Here is a 23,331-nt window from a genome sequence, read left to right on the forward strand (position 1 = left end):
GCAAATCGCAAGGCCAGTTCAGATTCAAGGGCTGGGAAAACAGACTCCACCTCCTGTCTCCAGGGCCTGGGGTCACACTGAAAAGAGAAATGGACACAGGGAGGATAATGCATTGGTAGAATCAGTCTATCTTTGCGTCCTTTCTGGGTGGTGGCAACTCTAAGCCATCATCTGGGAATTATGAAGATTTCAATCATGAACGATATTGAGTGTCTGTAGACAGATTTTAAAATACATTGAATGTCTACTATGTGCTCTTGGCATGAGGGCACTCACTAGTGCGGGGGAGAGCCAGATATTTGTTAAACAATGTAATGAGTAAAGTGCCAGAGAAATTTTAAGAAGGTGAATGAGGACATTTTATTTAACCGGGAGAAACAGGATGGGCTTCTTGCAACAGGTGGTTCTTAAATTATGTGTAGACATTGACCTAGAGGATGAGCACAAAAATGGCACCATGGGCAAAAACCTGGGACTGAGATAGATGTCATTCTGTGTGCTGAGGGAGTGACACCAGTTTGGTGTTGCTGTAAGGCACATTTTGAAAGGTCCCCTGCTGTTGATCTTTTAGAACGGTAAGGAAATTAATCCATCTGGAATGTTCCTTATGAGAAGGTATCACAGTACTTCTCCATCACCCTGGGCTTCCACAGTAAATGATTTGTTCTTGCTCATTTTTATCTGACACAACAGAATCAAGTCAACTTTCTTCATGTAATTTTTGGCTGCTTTCTTTACTAGGAGCAATATCAATTCCTGTATGACATTATTGCCAGCAACTACCCTGCCCAGAATGGACAAGTAAAGAAAAGCAACAATCAAGATGATAAAATCCAATTTGATAATGAGGTGGACCAGGCAAAGCAGGATGTGAATTGTGTTAGTTCACGAGGTGCCCCAGATACGACCCATGAAGGAAACAAAGAGGCTGAAAGTCCTGAGCCCACGAGTGGCCCTGAGGAACCAGAACATTCTGCCAATGGCCCTGCAAGCCCTGCCTTAACTCAGAATGCATAAGGAAGAGACATAGATGGAGCCACTCAAAACCTCCTATAAGATGTGATTCTATTTTCCTAGAAGTAGGAGAGGGAAATAGGTACACAGTGGAATAGTGAAGTACATTGGACTGATGTGTGCAGGAAGCTTGCTTTACTACCGTTCAAAAATATTTAAGATAGTTTTTGCTAAGATGTTTTGTACAGTTTTATGCTTACTTTTAAATTTTATCTGTCATTCAGCAAAACCATTTCTATGTAGTCTATGTGTGTGTGTGTGTGTATGTGTGATAGAGAGAGAGAGAGAGAGAGAGAGAGAAAGAGAAGCAGAAAGAGTGAGAGAAACTTTCAAGTGAATCCAAGTGCTTTTGAGAAACTTTGCCTTTCTTTTTTCTTGAAGAAAAAACACATATATAAAGTGTTAACTTAGCTTGAAGGATTTATTTTTTAAAATCAGAAATTGCAAGTGCACTCAGTGTAAGAATAACAACATGTACATTTCTGGAATGACCTCAAGATGTCCTCCTTGTTCAATTCATATATACTGTAATGTTTACCATCATACTTCCAGAAAGAGTGCACTAAAGTGCTATGTGTGAATATGGCTACTATGAAAAATTAAGTAAGGTAACATTTGGAAATCTTATGCTCCATATGTTAGCTTTGAGTTCAATAACTTTTTAAGTATATTTAATCTAATTTAAAAACTCAATTGACCTATCTTGCTATCATCTCCTGGTGTCTACAACCCTCCACAAGGATTATTCTCTGTACAAATATGAAATTCATTGCTTGATTCTTTTGATGAAAAATTATATTTGATACATAAGTTTGAACTTAAATAAATATCTTTAAAATAAATACATGCACTATATGCTGGAATTCATAGGATAAAAATAAAAGCATGAAAACATATTTGTGCCAAGTATTTTGCATATTAAGCCTAATATAGGTATTTTTATGGAATTCAACATTGATGTGAGAAATATAATATTGCATATGTGTATTTCTCATGTTAAAGTTGTCCTTGTCTTTGTTAGAATGCATTTACTTCAAATTTTTCAAATGCTTAGACTACTTTACCAGGAATTAATATCAATTATCGTAGTAAAATCAATTATCTTTTCTTGTTTATGGTATACAAGGTATGTTACATGTTATTATGTGAAATAGTGTATTCCTGTTAAAATATAAGTTTAGTGCAATTAATGATATTTGCAGAATAATTTTGCAGGTCCAATTTTATTTTAAAAGATTTGTTTATTTGAAAGAAAGAGTTACAGAGATCAGGAGAGAGAAATGAGAGATCTTCCATCTACTGTTTCACTCATCATTTGGTTGCCACTACTGGGGCTGGGCCAGGCCAAAGCCAGGAGCCAGGAGCTTCATCAGGGTCTCCCACGTGCTCAGCACTTGGACCATCTTCCACAGCTTTCCTGGGTGCACTAGCAGGGAGCTGGATCTGAAGTGGAACAGCTGGAACTCAAACCGGTGCTTAACCCTCTGTGCCACGATGCTGGCCCTCCAGTTTTCTGAAAGACCCAAAATCTAATCATTGTTTAGGATCTTGGCGGGGGGTGGGGGAGACACCCAAGAAAGAACAGTGATAATTTCCAAGAAGTAATAAAAGTGACTCCTTTTGGTGAATTCTGTGTCAGCTTATTAAGTTGGTGACCTAACATTCTCTAGGTTGGTCTTTTTTTTTTTTTTTTTTAATCTCTTCGGCGTTCTTGCTGATTTTAAATGTCTTCACTATACAGCACCGATTGCTGTATGTAGGACTCATATTTTGTGTTCCTGCTTCTAATGCTTTTATTACTATAAAATACAATTGGCAATTAATCCTTAGGATAGTCTGTGGTTCCTTGCCTTTATTTAATAGATTAAACGAAGTGAATTTTCAGTGAAGCAACACCTTCTTATTTATATTAAGGTTACTTACTATGTACTTATTAATGAGAAGGGGGAATGAGAGTTGTCCAAAAATGGGCATCAGAACTCAAATGCGTCTTGCTTTCTGTTCTTTTTTTTTTTAAGATTACCTTTTGTTTTAAATTTCTTTTTAGATTTATTTATTTATTTGAAAGGCAGTTACAGAGAGGCAGAGGAAGAGAGCGAGAGAGTGAGAGAGCGAGAGAGAGAGAGGTCTTCCATCCACTGGTTCACTCCCCAGATGGCCACAACTGCCAGAGCCAGGAGCCCAGAGCCTCAGCCAGGTCTTCCTCGTGAGCCATCTTCCACCCCTTTCCCTGGCCATTAGCAGAGAGCCAGAAGGGAAATGGAGCAGCCAGGACTTGAACCGGCGCCCAATGGGATGCCGGCACTGCAGGCAGCGACTTAACCCGCGACACCACAGAGCCGGCCCCTTGCTTTCAATTCTGAAAGTCACTCAAACCTCTGTGCCTCATTTTCTCCTATTGAAACTTGATCTGCTGTCACGGATAGATGGCATCGCTATAATGTGCAGTTCCAATATTCAGTAGACACATATGATGGGTGTCTATTTTATCTGTGAATTGCTACAAAACACAAATAACAAACTTCTAGATTTTAAATAATCTATACTTTTTTTCAGAGGTTTCTAAATGTGGGTGTTGTGTGTTTTAAATGTGCATTAGCCATTTGAGACCACACTTTTACAGATGCAAGATCAATAGAGCCCCCAGAATTTCTATCCCTTTAGGGAGCAAGCAGAAAACATTCATTTTTCTTCTGCAAATGGAAGGCTGTGGAAAAGGGAGCATGGAAATGTGGAATTACATGTCTATGACTTTTATCATTAAAAAATTAAATAATATGTGAATTGGGTTGCATTCATAGGGAATCTGTCCCAAGATAGAAAGGATTTCTTTGCTAAGTTTACGCACTGCAACACCAAGTCAGAAAAATTCAGCAAAAAATTCCAACTTTAAAAATCCTGGCACATATTGAGGATAAAGTTCTGCATCCCATTTCAAAAAGTTCGCAGAAAATGAAATTAAAAGATTTGTTTCTGTGCAATTTTTTTTAAAAATCCATACATGGTTTTTTTTCATACTATGCATTTCCACAAACTTTTAAAAACCTCTTCATATGTTTACTGGGCAGAACAAGAATGCTAGGTTTCTGTGAAGTTTTGTTCCTTCCTAATACTAGAATTTATTGAGACTAAAAGACGTATTTGACAATCTGGTCTGTATTTCTGTGGAACTGTGGTCTCTCTATTTTTGCTTGAGCATTATGATTAGTCAGCATTAAGGCTGTAATTATACAGGTAATTATCTTATTGGCAAAATTAAAGGAAAAAAGGAAGGAATGAGGGGGTGTTGAAGAAGGTTAAGAAGTGAGGAAAAGTATGTTATCTTCTTAGAACTGCATCTATAAAATATTTCAAATTTGTTCTCTTAAATAAAAAAAATTTAAAAATTGAAAAAAATTAAAATTCAGCTCTCAGACCCATAATTTTGCAAGTAAGTGGCAAATACATAATTACAGAAAAGAGCACAGTATGTTAACATTTTCTCACATAATAAAGCTGTGTGAAGTTGACCAGAGGAGTGCCTTCACAACCACAGTCTTAAAAGTACAAGCGTCCTTCAGATTTCTAATACTTTTGCAAGTGAATTTCCCTGTCTGGGCTTGCTTTTCCCTTCACTAAAATGTCGACTATAAAGTTCATTATTTGTCACAAATAAAACTGACATAAATTTTTAATTTATACTGGAGATTTGTTGAAAAACATTTTAGTTATATATGTATGTGTATATATGTATCACACACAATATATATATACATATTATATTATACATTATATAATACGATATTATATACATTATATATTATATAATATGTATTATTATATAATATACTATCATATTATATATTAATATATTGTATATTATAATATAATATATAATTATATATGGTATATATAATTATATTGCATATAATCTGTATTATAATTATATATAATATATTACTATTATATATATATATAGCAGTAAAGAGAGAGACAGAAAGAAGTTGGCCTTACCTAAATGCGATGTGTTCTTCACATTGAGATGCTCCGTTGCACAACTTCAAAGACTGAATATCCACTAAACTAGCAGGAAAGGTGTGCTTTTCCTTTTCTTCTGCAAGTTTTACAACTGAAATGATCTGGAGATTCTTCAAGGAGACACATTCAGAACTGAGGGGCTTTCATTTCCTATTTTAGTGGAGAGATTTACTCCGCTAAGGGTCCTTTTTTTGTATTGTGACTGTCATAGACCTCTCTACATTTCTTTCTGCATTTTATCCTTTCCCTGAATCAAAGGTGATTCCCAGGTTTTGATGAATATTTTTAGGACAGTTAAAAGTTTTCAATCATTTTCAGCAAATTAGTTCTTTTTTCACTAAGTTCCACTAAAGATACACTCTACTCAACCCACCCATTGTTATTCTTTGTGATGACCTGGAATTCGGTAGCCAAATAGAATACAAGATACTCAATTAAATTTGAATCTCAAATAAACAAGGAACAAGTATGTCTAATGCGACATCTGGGACATATACTAAATAAATATTTTTTGTCCACCTGAAATTTATATGATACATATATATATATACATATATGATTTTTAATTTTTTTTTACAATCTTGCAACTGTAACCCAAAAGGACCTACCAGGTCTATTTCACCTAAAAATATCTGAGTGAGTCACTTTTATGTTTAACCTTAGTCAAAACATTATTTTCACACACCATCTGAAAATGTATTTCTTCTCGCTAAGTATGATCCTGGGATGAAATGTATGAATGAAACTATTTAGATTAGTGAGCAAACAGAACTTTAAAAATACTGACTCGATCAAAGGGTGACATTCTCTATTATCACTTATAAATAAAACATAATGGTAATATTCATAAGTAACATTTTTTGAGGCGCAATACTAGCACCGGGTTTCTCTGAACTCTGTGCCCCACGTTCTCATTATCTCTATCTGATAGATGATGCCTGAGGATGAGAAAAGTTTAGAAGCTTGCTGGCTCTCAGATGTTCAGTGACAGTGCCAGGATTCAAACCAGCTCCTGCTGGCTCCACGTTTCACGCTCACACCTGCCTCCTCTTCAACTTGGTTTATGCGCCTTGAAAAATTAGTGAAAGGAGATCCACATGAGTGTGTTTTGTGTGCTGTCATTGCTGCATGATGAAAACAAAAACTGTGTGTGGTGTGTGTTGTCAACAACATGACTCGGCGTGGTTAGCCTTGCTGAACTCACAAGGTGGAATTTATGACATGAAGAATAAGCACCATCTATGGGAAATGATTGTTCTCCAAAGCGTATAAACAAAGATCACCTCATCGCTAAAGTGGGTGCCAGGAAATAAAACATTACAATAAACCACAAATGTCATTGTTCCATTGTCTCACAATTTGGTAATCAGGGCAAGTCCTTACTGCCTGGATCACATGTCGGTTTGTTTGTCAGAGAACACATCAATCAGCATTTAAAACAAGTTACCAGGGCACCAAAATGCAAACCGTGGCCAAGGAGAGTGTAACACACTCCAGCTGGAGTGGCACAGGGAGGCCAGTGGAGCTCAGCTGGCCATCCACAAACTTGGAACACCGGGAAACTGCATGCAGACTTGCTGTGAAAAATATCACGTCTCCCTCGAGAAAAACCATTATTTCTTGCTCATGTGTTCCTTTTTACCACAGTAAGAGTAGGACACCTGGCAAACCTACATTTAACTTTCCAGAAAAGGGGAACTTGTTGCATTCAATCACATCTCTGGTAAAAAGTGGGAAATCAGATCCCAATAATCTGGTGTCCTGTTCAAGAATGAAAACATAGTCTTGAAGTTTTGTGGAATCTATTACCTTAAGTGGTTTTTCTTGCACACTCTGAAATGGGTAGCTGTGGCGCTAGGAAGGGAACAAACGTCCGTCCACCGTAGACACCTGGATGAAAGCTGGGGTAGAATTTGCTTACCCACAGAGCCTGTCCCCAGCTGTTCAGCACTGGCTTCTGTGAGGGCTTCCTCATGGAGCACTTAGGTAACTGCTAAGAATTCTTATGAGTAATCAAGTCATATTTTTCATTCGTGCAGACTATACCATTCCTCATGAATGACATTTCAGGGCTTCTGTTATATGCTATAAACTGTAAAGTGAGGAAGAAGGGATTATGATATTTTATGAGAACTATAGGATAAGTAGCATGTATTTTTTGGAAGGAGCTTCCATTTATATTTAATTATTTGTTCTCAATGCTTTGATTGATTAACCTAGAAACACTTGGAAAACAAAAGCATGCAAAAGAATTAAAGCTAAAAGTTTAGGTGCTTTGTCATAATTATCAGAACTAAAACCCTAAAACTTCTCAAGGGTTATCTGGTATCTGCTTTGAGATATGTCTATTGGTTTGGCAAGTAAATCTCTTGGCATTACTCACAGGGTACAGGGGGTCCACACAGACAAGGGCAGACAATAGCAAAGAGCATCTACATTGCAAAGGTCGCACCGTATGGAACATTTTAGCACTGATTATTTTGACGCTATGTTTTAAGAAGATGCTTTTTTAAGAATTATATTTTTTTACCCTACACTCTTGTCACTTGTTTGCTTTCTGATTGGGTTACCAACACTTCAAAGACCTGCCAAATCATTGTCTCAGATGCTGAATGTCAGCATTGGTCCTCATATTATTAGGGGATCTGAAGACCATCAGCGATAACTCTGCGACTGTCTTGAAGAGACACAAGTACACCACAAGCAGCACCCTTACTTCAGCATAGAGAAGCCACTTTGGCTCTGTTGCTAGAGTCATGTGAATCATGGGAGCAAATGCTTGTGCGTGAGTTGAAAGCAATTGAACCATAGTTTGGATTTCTCAGTGTGTGTGTAAGTGCATGGGTTTCCCCCAAGACAGTCTAATGTTTCTCATCTGGGCTCATGGTCAGTTTCAGTTTTATAAAATGACTTCTTAAATGAAGCAAGTTATTTTCATAAACAGAACATGCTTGGCAGTTTTCTCTTTGTTTAAAGTAGCATTAAATCATGGAAGTCAGATTTCTCTTTGATGAAAGTCAATGGGAAATAGACTTCATTTGTTCTTTCAAGAGGTAGCAAAATATTTGTTCACAGTCTAAATGCAGGAAGTTTAAAAAGGTCAAAATCACTCAACTCAATGACAACTTGTTAAATTACATAAATCCAGTAAACTTCTCTCCATAGATTTGTATAATGTGTTTTAATTCAATGCCTTGTAGTCATTCAGTGGATATATGCATTCAGAAATAAAATCAATGTTGGATGTAGAGAGCATTAAAGGGAAAGATTAGTTTTATTTAGCATTGTAAGATGATACATGTTTCAGGTTGTTCGTTATTTAACAAAATTCTACAGATTTACATGGAAGACATTTTTCTGGGAGATTTATATTTTGTGATTTTATGTTGTAGCTAAAGTCATTTTAAGTGTAAGGCATGTTTTGATATGAATTTTACAAAAGAACAAAAAGAACTGGGTCCGGTCTGGAAGTCCCACTCTGGAAATCCGTGGTGCCTGATCCATCCCCATTCTTCCCTTCCTTGCGCCCTCACTTCAAGGACTCTGCCAAGGTCGTCCGTTCCCTTCCCCACTTGCCCAGCACTGTCCTCCCTGCTGACCTCCAAGTTTGTGTCCTTCAGCTTTCCCCACTCACGTGCGTGTCTGCTCCTACTGCTGATCTGCTTGGAATTTTTTTTTTTTTTAAACTTAACTGTGGTCACATTAGGTAGAGATGTTTCTAGACTTGACTGAGGACCTTGTCTGGTGAATGGAGCTTTCTCTTTTCATAAATTGATCTCTTCTACCTCCCTCTTCGTGTTTCCAAGAACATTTCTATGGCTCCAACTTCCACCAGCTGCCATTGACTTTTACAAAAAAATAAACAAATAAAATATGTTCTATCTATTCATCCTCATTTTTTCTGTCCTAATTTTTCATTTTTTCATCCTCATTTTTTCTGTCCTAACTTAGAAGTTTCCCTACCCTTTGTTGGACCACATTTCCTGTGTGTGGCCTTTGTGTATTTTAAAATAAATATCAGTTTATAAAACTGATGTACTTATTACATGAACATATGAGAAGTCTTCCAAAAGTTTATGGAAATATGTGTTATGCAGAAAAGCATGGGTTCAAATTTGGTTGCACTCAAATAAACTCAAATTTTAATTCCATTTTCCATTAACTTTCAGAAGTACCCTCGTGAAAGCAAGGAACACAGAGAGCCAGCTGTAAAAAAGTACAAAAGCCATCCCAAAGCAATTGAGAAGTGGTCAAAGGAGTCTTGAGGACTCACAGGATACATGCAGCGAAGCTCAACTTGACTCCAGAGAAGAGAAATGCAAGTTAAAACTGCACTGAGATGACAATTCTCAATGGAAGTACACAGAAGCTTATCTGTATCCTGTTGCCAGGGTTCTGGGGGGAATACAGACTCCAGCAATTTCACCCATACAAATACCTGATCCTACAGATCACCAAGGAGCAATGGCTGTCATACTACAGATGCATTTCCTCTTTCAAGTAGAATTCTACGTCTGGCGAGTTACCCTCCCGAAATATCTATACAGTGACAAAATGTCCCATGTACAGATTACTTATTGAATCTTTCTTTGAAATATATTATGTCCTTCCTTAGAGGGGCTGGTGGGAGATGGACTTGTCTATCTTAGGAAATTGACCTGAATCTTAAACTGTGAATATATTATCTACTTTTAAGACAGTTAAAAATGTAAGAATTATCAAACCGACGGTAACATGTAAATATCTCTATGTCCTGGTGAGCATTATTCGAGTCATATAGACTGTACGTATAGAAGAGTGAAGGGACAGTGGAAGGAGGGACCATGGAGGACGGGATGGTGGAAGTGAGGAAGGAGAACAGGAAGAAGAAGGCCAAAATAAATAAGAATTTTTAATATATATTTGAAAAAAGTAGAAAAATTGAGAATATCAAAAATCTGAAAACAAAGACCATACTATAGATCCTCCTTTAATTTTTAAAAATATTGTATTTAACACATAAGAACACTGAAGAAAAGGGATTTTTTTGTAACGAGTTGAAAAAATGTTTTCAATGACAGCCGACTTTTCTTTCTCACCACATGTTAAGTGACTTACTTCATGCCACAGATCCTAACATCTGCCAAGTACTCTGACTCCGTTGTCATGAAAGATAATGAATTGTCATAGAAACCTCCTCTCTCCTCACTGAGGTTTTTCTTATTCCTGTTGCTCGTTTCACAATTTGGGGCTGACTAATAGCACATTAGGCCTAGATGTAAACCGAGCCAGAGACCAGAGCCCTCTCCAGGGCTTGCCGCTCCCAAATGCCTTGTCTGCATCCATTTCTAACTCGCCTGACTTCAGAGGAAGTCAGTGAGGCCTTCCAGGACACTCTCCAGGACAGCTCCTCCCGACCCGGTGAACCTGGAGGGGTCTCCAACTGTGCTTCCGTTCACTGACAGCATGAAGAAGGCTAAGATCTAGGAGTCACGGTTTTGGTCCCAGAGAATTTTAGAAATTTCGTTTCTCTGAATTCTACCATTGGTTATTGCTGTGGAATGCTGCAGCCAATCTAAATTTTTCCGCTTATAACCATCGTGTTTTCTTCCTGGATTACTTCGTGCTTCTTGTCTGATCTTTGCAACTCCTTCCTGCTCAGTCTTGGTGTGGATCTCTCTGCCTGAATTCTTCCCAGAACACAATATGCACATCCAGGCTTTAAACTTAGGTTTTGGTTTTTAACATGAAGCTTTGAAGTTCATTGTGTCTATGAATTTCTTCTTCATCTAGTCACATGATGCGTAATGACGGGGGCATGCTCTCAGAAGTGCACTGCTGGGTAAGGCCATCATCGCGCACACACCCGAGTGCAAGCTGAGATGGCCGCGGATGACTGTCGGGTGATGGGAGTTCTGTGGTGTAGACGACGCCTGGCCGTGCATGGCGCCCTTGCGGGACACCTGTCCGACCCTCCATGCACCAGGTTTCCTTCGGATTTCGGCAGACATCGCTTCAGATTTCTGCAGACATCTCTCCAGCTTTTCAGCTTTGGGAAGTCTGATACTGTTCAGCTCCTAATACTTGCTTTCTGATCTCTTTTTTGTTTTTCTTCATGGGATCTTGTTGAGTCTATTCTGGGTGGGTCCTCAATATCTGAATATTTAAGATACCGCGGGATGAACTTTTCTTCTTTTTACATGTTCTGATTTAAGCACTTGGCTGGCCCATTTCATGTGGAAGCTATTGTTGGTTAGTTGGAAGAATTTTCCCTCAATTATTCCCTTGGTAATTTTTCTTCTTGCTCCTTTCTTTCCATTCTCTCTCATCCCTGCCCTCACTCCATCCTTCTTATGTCTGTGGACAGAGGGGCAGGTATGATCACCTTTCTGTTTAATAAATCTCCAAATTCTCTAATTTTATTTTCTTTTTTTAAAATTTTATTTGACAGATAGAGTTAGACAGTGAGAGAGAGGGACAGAGAGAAAGGTCTTCCTTCCCTTGGTTCACCCCACAAATGGCCGCTACAGTTGGAGCTGTGCCGATCCGAAGTCAGGAGCAAGGTGCTTCCTCCTAGTCTCCCACGCAGGTGCAGGGCCCAAGCACTTGGGCCATCTTCCACTGCCCTCCCAGGCCCCAGTAGAGAGCTGGACTGGAAGAGGAGCAGCCGGGACTAGAACCCGATGCCCATATGGGATGCCGGCACCTTAGGCGGAGGATTAGCCAAGTGAGCCACGGCGCCGGCCCTTAATTTTCTTTTCTTTAGTTTACTATTTTAAAACTCACTGCATTAATATCCCCCCTCTCGAAGTCTTAAGCATTATTTTTTTTTACCTTATATTGCTTTATTCTCTCTAAAATCTAATTTCATTTATAAGAATTCTTCGTTATTTATTCTCAGGATCTTCATTTTCAATCACCTCCTGTTGATGTCATGATGAGAATCTCTCCTGACTCAAAGAGCAAGGGTAATTCATTAATTTAGAAATAAAATTCGGATTTAATCCTTGAAAATGGTAACATCTTCAAGCAAAGCATGAAGACGACCAAGAAGTATGGCTGCTGGGTATCCTATTAATTGCAGGGTGGAAACTCTGGGCTTTGTTTAGAGGTGGGGATCTTCAAACAGTCCATGGAAAATGCATATTTATAAAAAATGCATGAATCGCAAAATGTTTTGCATCAAAAACACTTATCTTTTAATTCCATTGTTCCAAGAACTTTGAAGTGCCCTAATATATTTGCCTGCTCATTTTCTTCAGACTAAAAAGAAAATATTGGCAGAAGTTTCCAAAAATCTTTAACCCCCACCCATAATGTATTTCCTTTAACCCAAACCCATGTTTATTTATGTCAGAACATTTAAGTCCCTAAAATGTGCCCTGGATACGAAATCTTCCCTGCACTGGCAGCCTGGTTCTTATCTCAACCGAATTGGCTATTCCAACAGTTGCTTTTTGAGAAATGGACACCTTTTTTAACAAGCGTGTACACGTCATACTGGATATAGAGGAAGTCCGTGGTGTTCGTATGCTAGCGTGAGGGCTGAGACAATTGCACACGTATTATTTGACACCTGTGCACCACGTTAATCAGAGTGTTTATCCGGGAAACAAAATATTACAACTATTCAGTTTTAAAATTTGGATGTCTCAGAGTTGTTGTTTATACAAGCAAATTATGGTTTACATTTTAAGCCTCAAATTTTCTTTCTCTAAGCCCAGACTATGAATGTCTTAAATAATGTTTAAAACCAGCTTTTAAAACTAATTCTACAGAAACAATCCAGCACATTTTTTCACCCATAATATATGTTTCCTTTCCCAATGAGTACTGAATAAAACAAATTTGAAAAAGATGGTTTTATTTTACTGATCTTTGCTTATATTTTATGACTAGGTGGCACAGGAAGCAAGTTTCACGGGGGCACTTTGTGTTTTCTCTTGGTGTGTGAGTTTATTATACAGAAACATTTTTACATAGACGTGTAGGGATTTCATCATCTTAGTGTAGAAAGCAGAATGTCCACCAGGTGGCGCTAAAACCCCTGCAATGGCTTCGCTCCGATGGGGTGGGGCGCGTGTCTTGGCCCGACCTGCCTTCATGGTAGGTTTCCCGTGCTTGCAGATACCTCACTGAGCTCACACTTGCTTAAGAATGACGTTTCCGGATCAACTACTTATATTCTTTCTGTGCAAATTGTGTTTCTAGATCATATTCCAGACCACCTTACCAAGCAGACCCGTCTAGCATCGCCATGGCTTCTTGGAGAAGCACTCGGCCACTCCTCTCGCGCTTCTCTGTCAGTGGACACCCCTGAAAAGTGCTGCCCTTCAGAGGAAGGCAAGCAACACGCAGACTTCTTAACTCTGCTCTTTCCAGCCGCATTCCTTCCTCCAGGCCTTACGATGCTAGCACCTGTCTAAGCAAAACAGGCTGATAGATGATACAGATATAGATGAGAGATAGATAGATAGATTGATAGACATAGACAGATAGAAGATGGATAGATGGTAGGTAAGTTGATAGATAGATAGATAGATAGATAGATAGATAGATAGATAGATAGATGTTAGGTATATTGATCAATCTCCAGGTTGGGTTACATTTTTCTTTGCTTCAAATTGTAACAACATTACAAAAACCTTAGTATACACACACACACACCTGTATGTTGAAGTCCATTTATGCAACATTTGTTTGACTACTTTGGAGACTCAAAGACCCTTCTGTACCAAAATAATTAGCTCTCTGTCAGAAGCAAGATGGAGTCCCTATTCATATAAGTTTAGATTCCCCAACATTTTTTGTGTATTTTTTAAAACTAAAGAATTAATTGGTGAGAACTTAAATGGCAAAATGCAATGATATACTAGATACAGACTTAACAAAAATTTTAGAAGTAGGTTTTAGAAATCCATGTGTGCATAAATCTGTGTTTATAGTTATAAAAAATGCAACTGTTAGGGTAATTCTCAGTAACAGTATTTGCTTACTAAAAATCATTTCTGCCAGTCGTGGTCTTGTTTTTCTACATTCTTGTCCTTGGGCTCCAGGCCTATCTCTGCGGGACTTATGGGCTGTAGAGGTATGCCTCCAGAAAAAGCTAGCTTCACGGTCTTCCCGGAACCAATCAAGAGCTGGAGTTTGCAAGCTCAAATATCTTCAGAGGTTAGGAAAACAACACAAATGAATGAAAAAGGTTGATAAAATATTAAGTAGTGGCAGCTTCAAAAACATGGAAAGTGCATACTCTATTGAAAAGCACTCAAATTCAATTATTTTAAAAACATGAATCTGGCCTGACAAAACACACCCGCGGCCTGAACACCGGCCAGCTCTGGGCTGTACTTACCAGGCCTGCTTCACTGCTCCAGTCTGCTGCCGTTGGCCTGCTGGGCTTCCCTTCTCCATGCGCGCCCCTGCCTTTGCGTTTGTGGGAGGGAGAGCCCATGTCCTTTTCCACTGGGGGAACAATGACTTCCCCTGTTTCTCTGGATTTGCTCTTGAAAAGCCCCTTTCATCTTTGCTGGGCTCAGTTCCTCTGTACCACAGTTTCCTGTGCTTCCCACTTGACCTTGACCTTTACTTATGTCCACTGCTCTTACGGTGTGACTCCCTGCCTCTGAGGGTGATCATCTTAGGACACCTCAACTGTCTTTAAGGCAAAATTCCCGACCAGGTGAGCTGGAGTCTGCGTACTTCTATCCCCGGAATCATCGCAGGGTTCCAAAGCCACAGGCATCTCAGGGCTGGTCACCTACCTGCAGGGGAAGAAGGCTCACGCGAGACCGGCATCTTCTCCAGCTTCCTCTCGACTGGGGGGGCCTTTTGGCCACTTTCTACTTTTTCCTGTTTTTTAAAATATTTATTTATTTATTTGAAATAGTTACACAGAGAGAGAAGGAGAGGGAGAGGGCGAATTTCAGGTCTTCCATCCACTGGTTCACTCTCCGACTGACTGTGAAGGTTGGAGCTGCACCGATCTGAAGCCAGGAGCTTCTTCTGGGTCTCCCACGCATGTGCAGGGGCCCAAGCACTTGGGCCATCTTCCTTTGCTTTCCCAGGCCATAGCAAAGAGCTGGATGGAAAGTGCAGCAGCTGGGTCTCGAACCAGCACCCATGTGGGATGCCAGCCCTGCAGGTGGAGTCTTTACCGGCTACGCCACAGCATCAGCCCTGGCCGCTTGATTCACTCTGCGCTCCTGAAGGTGACTGACTTTGGGCAGCACCACCTTATGGTGAAATGTGGCTCCTTGGTCATGTGCTCTGGTGTCACTTTGGTCAAGTGTTTGTGGCCTGCAGAACAACTTCACAGGGTCCATCAGTCTGTCCTCACCCCCTGCATTGACTTCACACTCACTGTTGCCTATTGGTGGCTGCTGATTTACAGAGGCTAACGCTGCAGATTCTGTCCCAGAGCCCACCGTCCCTCGACTCTGGGGCCAAGAAGGGCTGCCTTGGGGTCCTGGGGGGCCGTGGACCATCAGCAGGAGGAAGGAGCCCTGACAGGCAGACCCTTTTCTCTTCTTCTAGCGTGGCTTCACGGCGAGAGGCAGAATGGCCTGGATTTTTATAGAAGTGCTTTTTCTCTTTTTCAAGCGGTTGCTGTGCTGAGAGAGGAAGATTCTCTTCATCCATTGTAAGTCCTGGAAGGTTTCCTTGATGCGCTATTTGTGGCCGGCACCTGCTCAGGTCCACAGCTTAGGGTTTTGAGTTTTCAGGGCTTTTGTGTTTGCAACGTCCCTGCCCTTGCTTTAGAGATCTATTTGTGGGTCTGCTCCTCTGCGACTTAGGCTCAGCTGATTCCCTCGTGCTGTTCTCCCGACCCCAGGCTCTAACCGAGATCCTGCTACTTAAATGTCTGTCTTTGTACCTCTTCCTGCCTTCCACTCCCGACTGCTACTCACCCCTTCTGTCTATTGGGGGGCACTAGAGGGGAGAGGCACTTCTCCTCCAGCTTCCCTTGCTTCTCCAGGGTCATTTATATCAATGCATTGAGTCCTGGAAAACACAGGGAGATCTTACCTCATTAACCTGAGTTTTTCAAAGGCATCCTGACTGTTCAGTTTTCCGGTATTACATTCAGATGCTGGGTGTTTTCCCAAACACAGGCAGAACATTCTGAGGGTCTGACTTTGGCTTTTAAGGTTACTGCCTTTTCTACTTATATGTTCAAGTCTTCTTTGTGTACCACGTGACTGTTGTGTGTAGCCATGGATTCTTGGAAAGATTGTCTCACTTGCCCTCTCGCCTTTGGCTACAAATACAAATACATAAGGAGGTGCTTACCTCTGTACGTAGATTTTTCTTTTTTAAGTGGTATATTGACAGGCTCTTTAGCCAAAAGAAACCCACAAAGGGAATGAAAAGGAAAATAAGCCAATTTATCTCGCCTTTGTATGCTTTTCGAATCCAAATCACTAATTAGATTAAATCAAGTCCCACACATTAAACAAACAGACTGCATATGCTGCACGGAGAATCATCCCAGACAACCTCCCTCTCCCAAGTTTATCTGAGGTTCTTTGGCAGGAAGTGGTGCTGGGCTCACTCGGCAGCTTCTTGGATGATTTCTCCTTGCAATTTGACACCTAATGGTTTCACTCTTGGCTGAGAAACTTCACAAACAGAACTGAGGGATTGATCATGGGACTCTCACTCCAGGGGCCTGGGTCTGTGGAAGGAGGGGTGGGCAGGGCTGGAGGGTTGGAGACTGCCTGCGGCTGCTGTATTTAACTTGCATCAACCAACAAAGAGATCTTGTCTGAGAAGGTTCAGGCATGACCTGGAGAGCTGGCGGGGCATGGCTGCTCCATCCTGGGTGAGGGTTCTTTCCAACTAAGTGCCCCATTGGAGGAAGGGACACTGCAGGTGAATGGTGCGGAGTTACAACCTGAGCTAGGTCTAGAACACAGTCACACCATTCGGGGAAAGTTACTGAGCTGTTCTTGGCTTCATAGTCTCCATCTCTAAATTCGGGATAATATCAAATTTACTATCCAAGGCAATGAGCCAAGCACCGTGTTAAGCACTTCACATTTTCTCGTTTAATCCTTAATGCAAAAGCGAGCAGGCCAGAGTTTGACTGCAGATCTATCTCCCGAACTCTCTGGGCCCCTTTGCTTTCTGCAACCCGGAAATCATGAGTCCTTGCCTCCCAGGGTCGTTGTGAAGATCAACTGAGATAATGCACAAACACGTTTACAAAATGATTGGCCCATCATAGGAACTTAGTCAATGACAGCTATGAGCCACATTCTCCAAAGGTAGCTGTTATCGCCACTTTGAAGATGTGGAAATTGGTACCAGTGACAGTTGCAAGCAGTGGGTCTGAGATTCAAGATTAGGTGCATTGGCTATTTAAGCTTAGCTCAGATCACCAGGTTAATAAAAACGCCTGTTGTCCCAACTCGCTCATCCCCTTTTTGCCTCTCTCCCCGTCCGTCGCTGGGCCCGTGCGTCTCTGCGCATCACACAAACACTCGGTTCTGTTTGTCCAGTTCCCAGACCAATCCTGACCTGAGAGAGGAAGTCCCAAACCAGACTCAGCTTCTCCATCCTTTGAGGCAGGATATTGAGTCACGCTTCCTGTTACTGTTAACTCAGGACAAAGAGTTCCAGCACTAACCACAGAATCCTGTCTTGTTCACTAAGGAATCCCCCACAGTGGCCTCATGGAGGACAGGACGGCCTCGGTCCCTCCCCCTCTGTTTTCCCCCATGGTCTTTTGTACTCTGCAGGGCACCGAACCAGGCTGCACTTGCTGTGAATAGAGACCCCACGCCTGTGGTTGGTACTTTACATACGTTCTGATATTGATTAGCTCTGTTGTGGCAACTATGGCTGTCTCAAATTTCAATTGAGGAAATACGTTTACCATGGCTAATGTGCCCCAAATCCCACAAACATTTACATTTATAATAATAATCCTTTACATTTGTTAACAATTCATTGAAGTACCTACATCACTTACAGCACGGTTTCTCACCCCAGCACTGTTGCAGCCAGTGGGAAGGGGAAAGGAGAGGAGAGTGTGCCACTTCCTTTTTAAAAAAACGATTGTATATTTCCCTTTATTTGAGATGCAGAGAGAGAGAGAGAGGGGAGAGAGAGAGAAGAGAGAGAGCACTCTCATCCATTGATTCGTTCTCCAAATGCCCACAGGGCTAGGATTGGGCCAGAGCCAAGGCCAGGAGCCAGGAGCTCAATCCAGGTTCCTCACGTGGGTGGCAGGGACTGAACCACATATGCCATGACTGCTGCCCCCCGGGGTCTGCACTAACACTAAGCTGGAGTCGGGAGCCTAAGCCAGGTGTCGAACCCAGGGACGCAAGCATCTTAGTTTTTAGACCAAGCGTCTGTTGTTTATATTTAATTCCAGTCTCCAGGCCCAGCTCCTAACAAGGGGGCTTTGGCACGGGACCTGAGAGCGTCAGGAATCATGGGAGTGTGCACAGCCTAATGTGAATTCTCAGTCCCAAGTTCATTCTTATCCGCGATACCGATGGAAAGGGCGAGACGATCTCTCAGTTGCATGGAAACAGCTGCACTCTACAAGTCTTGCTTTCCACTGCTACTACTTAAAAGTCAGGACTAACGGGTGGCGGAGCAAGAGCCACAGCTCCCGTTTGGTGGTCTGAATGATCCACTGTGCATCACACAGCAGTCGTCGGCCGCCTGGCACTCTCGGTTCAGCTGAGGTCCAGGCATAACAGGCCCGCCCTGCTGCTCAGCCCGAGGTGTATTGAAGAAGACGCGTGTGGGTGTTTACACAGGGCCTGGGAGCCGGGGCCTGGCTCACCCTCGGCTCCGCTTCCCCCTTCTCTGAGAGCTGGAATTCCCCAAATTTTCCCCCAAATTAAAAGAACCAACAAACTGTATTACAAAAACAAACAGAATTTGTTTTTCTTTTAACAAATAAAAACTAATTTATGCTAAGGCTTTGTTGCCATGAATCAAGCCAACCGCACAATCCATTGCCAACGCTCTTCTGTATTAACTTCTCAAGTTCGTCAAGCTTAGCCCTTGCTGGAAAAAGTATAGGGTTTGCAAGCCACTAATTGGCCTAAAACACTCCTCTATTTTATATAAACACACAGCATAGTATCAAAAATAGAGTTGCATTCATTAGCCTAAAAATCCAGCTTCCCATGTGAGATTTTTTTATACCCCTCAAGATGTAGGTCTACCTCTCGAGTTAAAGGAAAACTTGTTTTTTTTTTAAGCTTGTGCTCTGTAATTTCACATAAAAAAAGAAAGAGATGGTTTTGATTTCTATTTTTGCATATTAACATATTTTGTAAGTAGTGAGGTAGAAAAAGAAAAGTCTTTCCCTCAACTATTCGGTAGTAAAATTATGAGAACAGTGTATCTGAAATTAAGCAAAAACCATAACAATAACAGCAGCAGTAGAAGCAAAAGAGAAATTTGTTTCCATAGATTCTGCCACAGATTGGCAATTAAATCTTGATCACATTTTGCAAAACTATTTGTTTGCAATCCCTCAGGTTATTATCTGGTTACTGGCCATTGTTAGCCTGAATTATCACACCACTTAGTTTTTAAAAATTGAACTACATGAGAGGCAGAGAAAGAGAGACTCAGACAGAGACACACAGAGAGACAGACAGATATATACAGAGAAACATGCCATCGGCTGGTGTAGTCCTCAAATGCCCACTACGGCAGGGTTTGAACCAGGACCAAAGCTGGGAGCTGGAAACACAATTCAGATCTCCCACATAGGTAGCAGGAACCCAACTATTTGAGCCATTACCATTGCCACCCAGGGTCCACATGAACAGGAATCTGGATTTAGGAGCTAGAGCCAAGGGTTAAGCAAAAGCACTTTGATGTGGGATACAAATATCCTAGCTGCATCTGAATCCCTCAGCCACATACCTGCCCCATCATTCACCTTGACATTACCAACTCATTATTTAAATTACTAGGTAGTGCCAAATATATTCCAGAGCCACAGCAACAAGTGGAAGATGTAAAGGTAAACGACATAAAAATGATCTCTGTTGCACTAGCTGGAGAACAACCTAAGTTTATATGAAAAGAACCCCCAGAGCAATGTAAAACAAACAAGAAAATATGTGTTTCATCATTAAATGTTAATCAGTCAAGTTCTATTGCTATGGAAGTCTACAGACTGTTAGGGTCATCCTCAACTCTTACAGATATGAGGATCCCATGCTGTTTTTGCCATAGTCTAGCCAGTGTGAAGAGAGAAGTGATCAGGAGAGTGTACAAAGAATTCTATGTAAAGGAATGACCTGGAAGGATCCTCCAAACATCTACTCACATCCTTGTCATTAGACTATAGCCAAGTTATGTGACCACACCAAGCTGGAAATCATAATTTTGAACTAGGAGACTCTGTGCTTAGCTGAAAGTCCATTGTATGTAAGTGGGGAAGAATGGATACGAGGGGAATAATAGTAACCTTCACCCTGTTATCACCACCCTATCACCTCCATAATAGCTACTGTGGTAAGTGCTATCTATTGAGGTGTGTTTTTAACACAGATCTTTGGAGATATGGAAGTATCTGGATGAAATTTATTGAAGCCAGGACTCCTAGATATTTGGGACTTAGTTGAATAAAAAGAGAAGTGAAGGATTGCTCCAGGTGGAAGGAAGAACATGCAAAGGAGAGGAAATGCAGGCAGTCGCGGCCACTCACGGAAAGCTTTGCTGAGTGCTGGTGCTTCCGAGTCCCCTGCACAAAACGGACGTTCGGGATGTTTGTGTGGAAGAAGTGAATAATCCATTGAGTTCAAATGCCATCACCTTTACAGTATTTCCAACAGATGATTATCCAGTTTCTGTACACTTCCAGTGGTAGAGAAATTGATATTAAAGCATTTTGTATTTATTCAGTCAGCCAACAAGTCAGTCATTTGTTTACCTAACACTTACTAAGAACCTAATATTGTAAGTCTTGAAAAAGAAAACAGAAAGCCAAAAGAGAGCCTCCATTCAGACTAGAGCCTACCGTGGAAGATGGAAGGTCAAAAATTAGTCAAGTGATCACAAAATATGAAATTGATACTGTAACCAAAAAAACAAAAATGTTGCTAAGAGAACTGGATCTGGGGTTTGGCCAGGTAGAGGAAGAAGTCTTTCCTGGAACCGCAATTAAGTGGCACTCCAAAGAACATGGGAGAACCAGCATCTGACAAAGGAAGGGAAATGCCACATAGAATAGAACCCTGGTGACATACAAGGAAGAAAGAGAAGAGCAGCTGGCTGGATTAGGGCTGGAGAAATAGGTAGGAAACAACCCAGCTCTGCCCATGCACGAGTTGTTAGACTGTGTGCCCTCAGCAGATGTTCCTGCGCTCTGCTCCCACGTGGGACCAGTTCTGATCAAGGACTAGGAGCACCTTTCCGACCCATTAGGTAACGCAGCTCTGCCTTCTTCACTCTCCCTCTTTTTCAGCAAAGGACTCAGACTTCCAGGAGGAGAAAGACTGAATGAGCTTGGACATCCAAGCCACTGCTTGCAGAATATATCATTTTTTCTTCTGCTTATCTTCCCCTGCGCGGCTTGACTTAGAAAATTCTCCTCTTCCTTGTCAACTCATTGTCGTCTTACTCCCATCTGCTAACGCCTCCTTGTCCCAGCAATGATCCTGTTGCCCTACTAAGGCCCTTGTTCCTGGCTTCCTTCTCACAACCCAGGATACAAATGAGGATGGCAAGCTGCGTTATAGACGTGCCTTTAAAATTCCTCACAACTGAGTATAGTGGTGAGGTGGAGGGAGCCCACTCTGAGCCCACCCTGCCTGACTTAAATCCTGGCTCTAATTGCTGCCTCACCTTGTCATGTTCAGCCAGTAATTAAAGCTCTGTGGGTCTCAGTGTCCCCACTGGAAAAATTCCAATAGTAAAAATAGTGTGAAGATTAAATCCATTCATACATGAAAGTAGATTAGCTGCCCAGTACCCAATACACCATAAACTCTCAATAAATGTTAGCTATTGATATCATTTAGTGTCTTGACATCACATTAATATTATTTTCTTTCTTAGACATTGGTGAAGAAAGAAAACAGGAACAGTATCAAAATAAACTTAAAACTTGCACATCTAAATATAAAGTTCCTTTCCTAATAAGCCATCATGTTCCTTTTCCATTGAAATGCAAGACATTTTCTGGGTTGATATTAATCTCGACTATAATGCCAGTTCCTTACCACAGGACCCCTCATGGTTATTTTCAGGAAAATTGCCCATTTAGACGTTCTCAGGTTGGTTTATTAGTCTTTGTTTATAACTGAGTTGCTTGCTTCCAGTAAATATTCTCCAGGTCAGCTCATTAGGGACCCTGTAGTGGAGTTTCTATCCGTGCAGCCCTGCCTCTCTGTTTTGGGTCTTTTGTTGCCTCACATCCTGCGCAGGCAGGCACTGAGGGTGACATAGCTTTCATCCCGGCTTGGCGTGTGCCGGAAGAACTTATGCCTACCTCAGTTTGGAGACAAAGGCGTGATGACACTAAATTTGCAGTGCTATTAAGCCAACCCTTCTACTGCTGTAGCTTAAGGTAAGATAGCTTCATGTCTGCAATTTGGTGTCACACTCAAGAGACGGACCCAGGGGAGGAGGAGGGCAAACTGCAGAGAGAAGGGATGTTTGAAAAATGATGAGAATTTTCTCAGCAAGAGAAGGAAGCGCATGCCAGACATCAGGTCACCGGGATGCCCCTTCCCCTGCTCAGTAGCAGTGGCTTCCCTCTGGTTGCCAGGGTAATGTATTGAAGGCGAACACATCAGTCTGACTCCCACAATCTTAGGAAACTTGATTGACCTTGTGATACACACTGGCAACACTAACGTAGGCAGTGTAACGTCCCAAGCTCAACACAAAAGGCGCCATTTTCAGGACAGTTTGCAAGGTTAAGGGCCCCTCCACATCACCAGAGCTGTCATGGTTCCCTCCTTGTTCCACAGCCTTCCAAGATAACCATGGCAACCTTTAGCTGGCAGTCCCGGTGTGGCAGGTCTCAGTACAGAATGGAAGGGCCTCTTCCCTTCAGCCTGAGCTCCCTCTTCTGGGCAATCTCATCGGGTCCTGTCATGGGAGTTCGGAATCATCAAATGCAAGGGGACTTTTAGAAATATCTGGAAAACAATTAAAAGATATGCTTGTTTTAGTGCAAAAAGATTTTGAAATCCACTCAGTGTTTTTTCATAATGCATATTTCTTATGAACTTTTTGAAGAACTTCAAATGCATGTATTTTAACATTTTTTGTACCAACATAAATCAATCATTTAATTCCATTTTCCTGGCTTGTGCCAGAAGAACA

At 41.3% G+C, this 23,331-nt stretch overlaps 1 protein-coding gene across 11 annotated transcripts in view; it reads left to right on the forward strand.

The window, feature by feature from the left end:
- Positions 1 to 2,642, forward strand: part of PTPRC (protein tyrosine phosphatase receptor type C) — a 113,897-nt gene extending 111,255 nt beyond the window's left edge. For all 11 annotated transcript variants that reach the window (XM_008268698.4, XM_008268693.4, XM_008268695.4 and 8 more), the window contains one exon: positions 742 to 2,642. In XM_008268698.4, coding sequence (XP_008266920.3) covers positions 742 to 1,017 — 276 coding nt within the window. In that variant the 3' untranslated portion in view covers positions 1,018 to 2,642. The remainder of the gene's footprint in view (positions 1 to 741) is intronic.
- Positions 2,643 to 23,331: the final 20,689 nt, after the last annotated feature.

This window comes from Oryctolagus cuniculus, chromosome 13, assembly GCF_964237555.1.
Source record: "Oryctolagus cuniculus chromosome 13, mOryCun1.1, whole genome shotgun sequence".
In the NCBI taxonomy this organism is placed as follows: Eukaryota; Metazoa; Chordata; class Mammalia; order Lagomorpha; family Leporidae; genus Oryctolagus; species Oryctolagus cuniculus.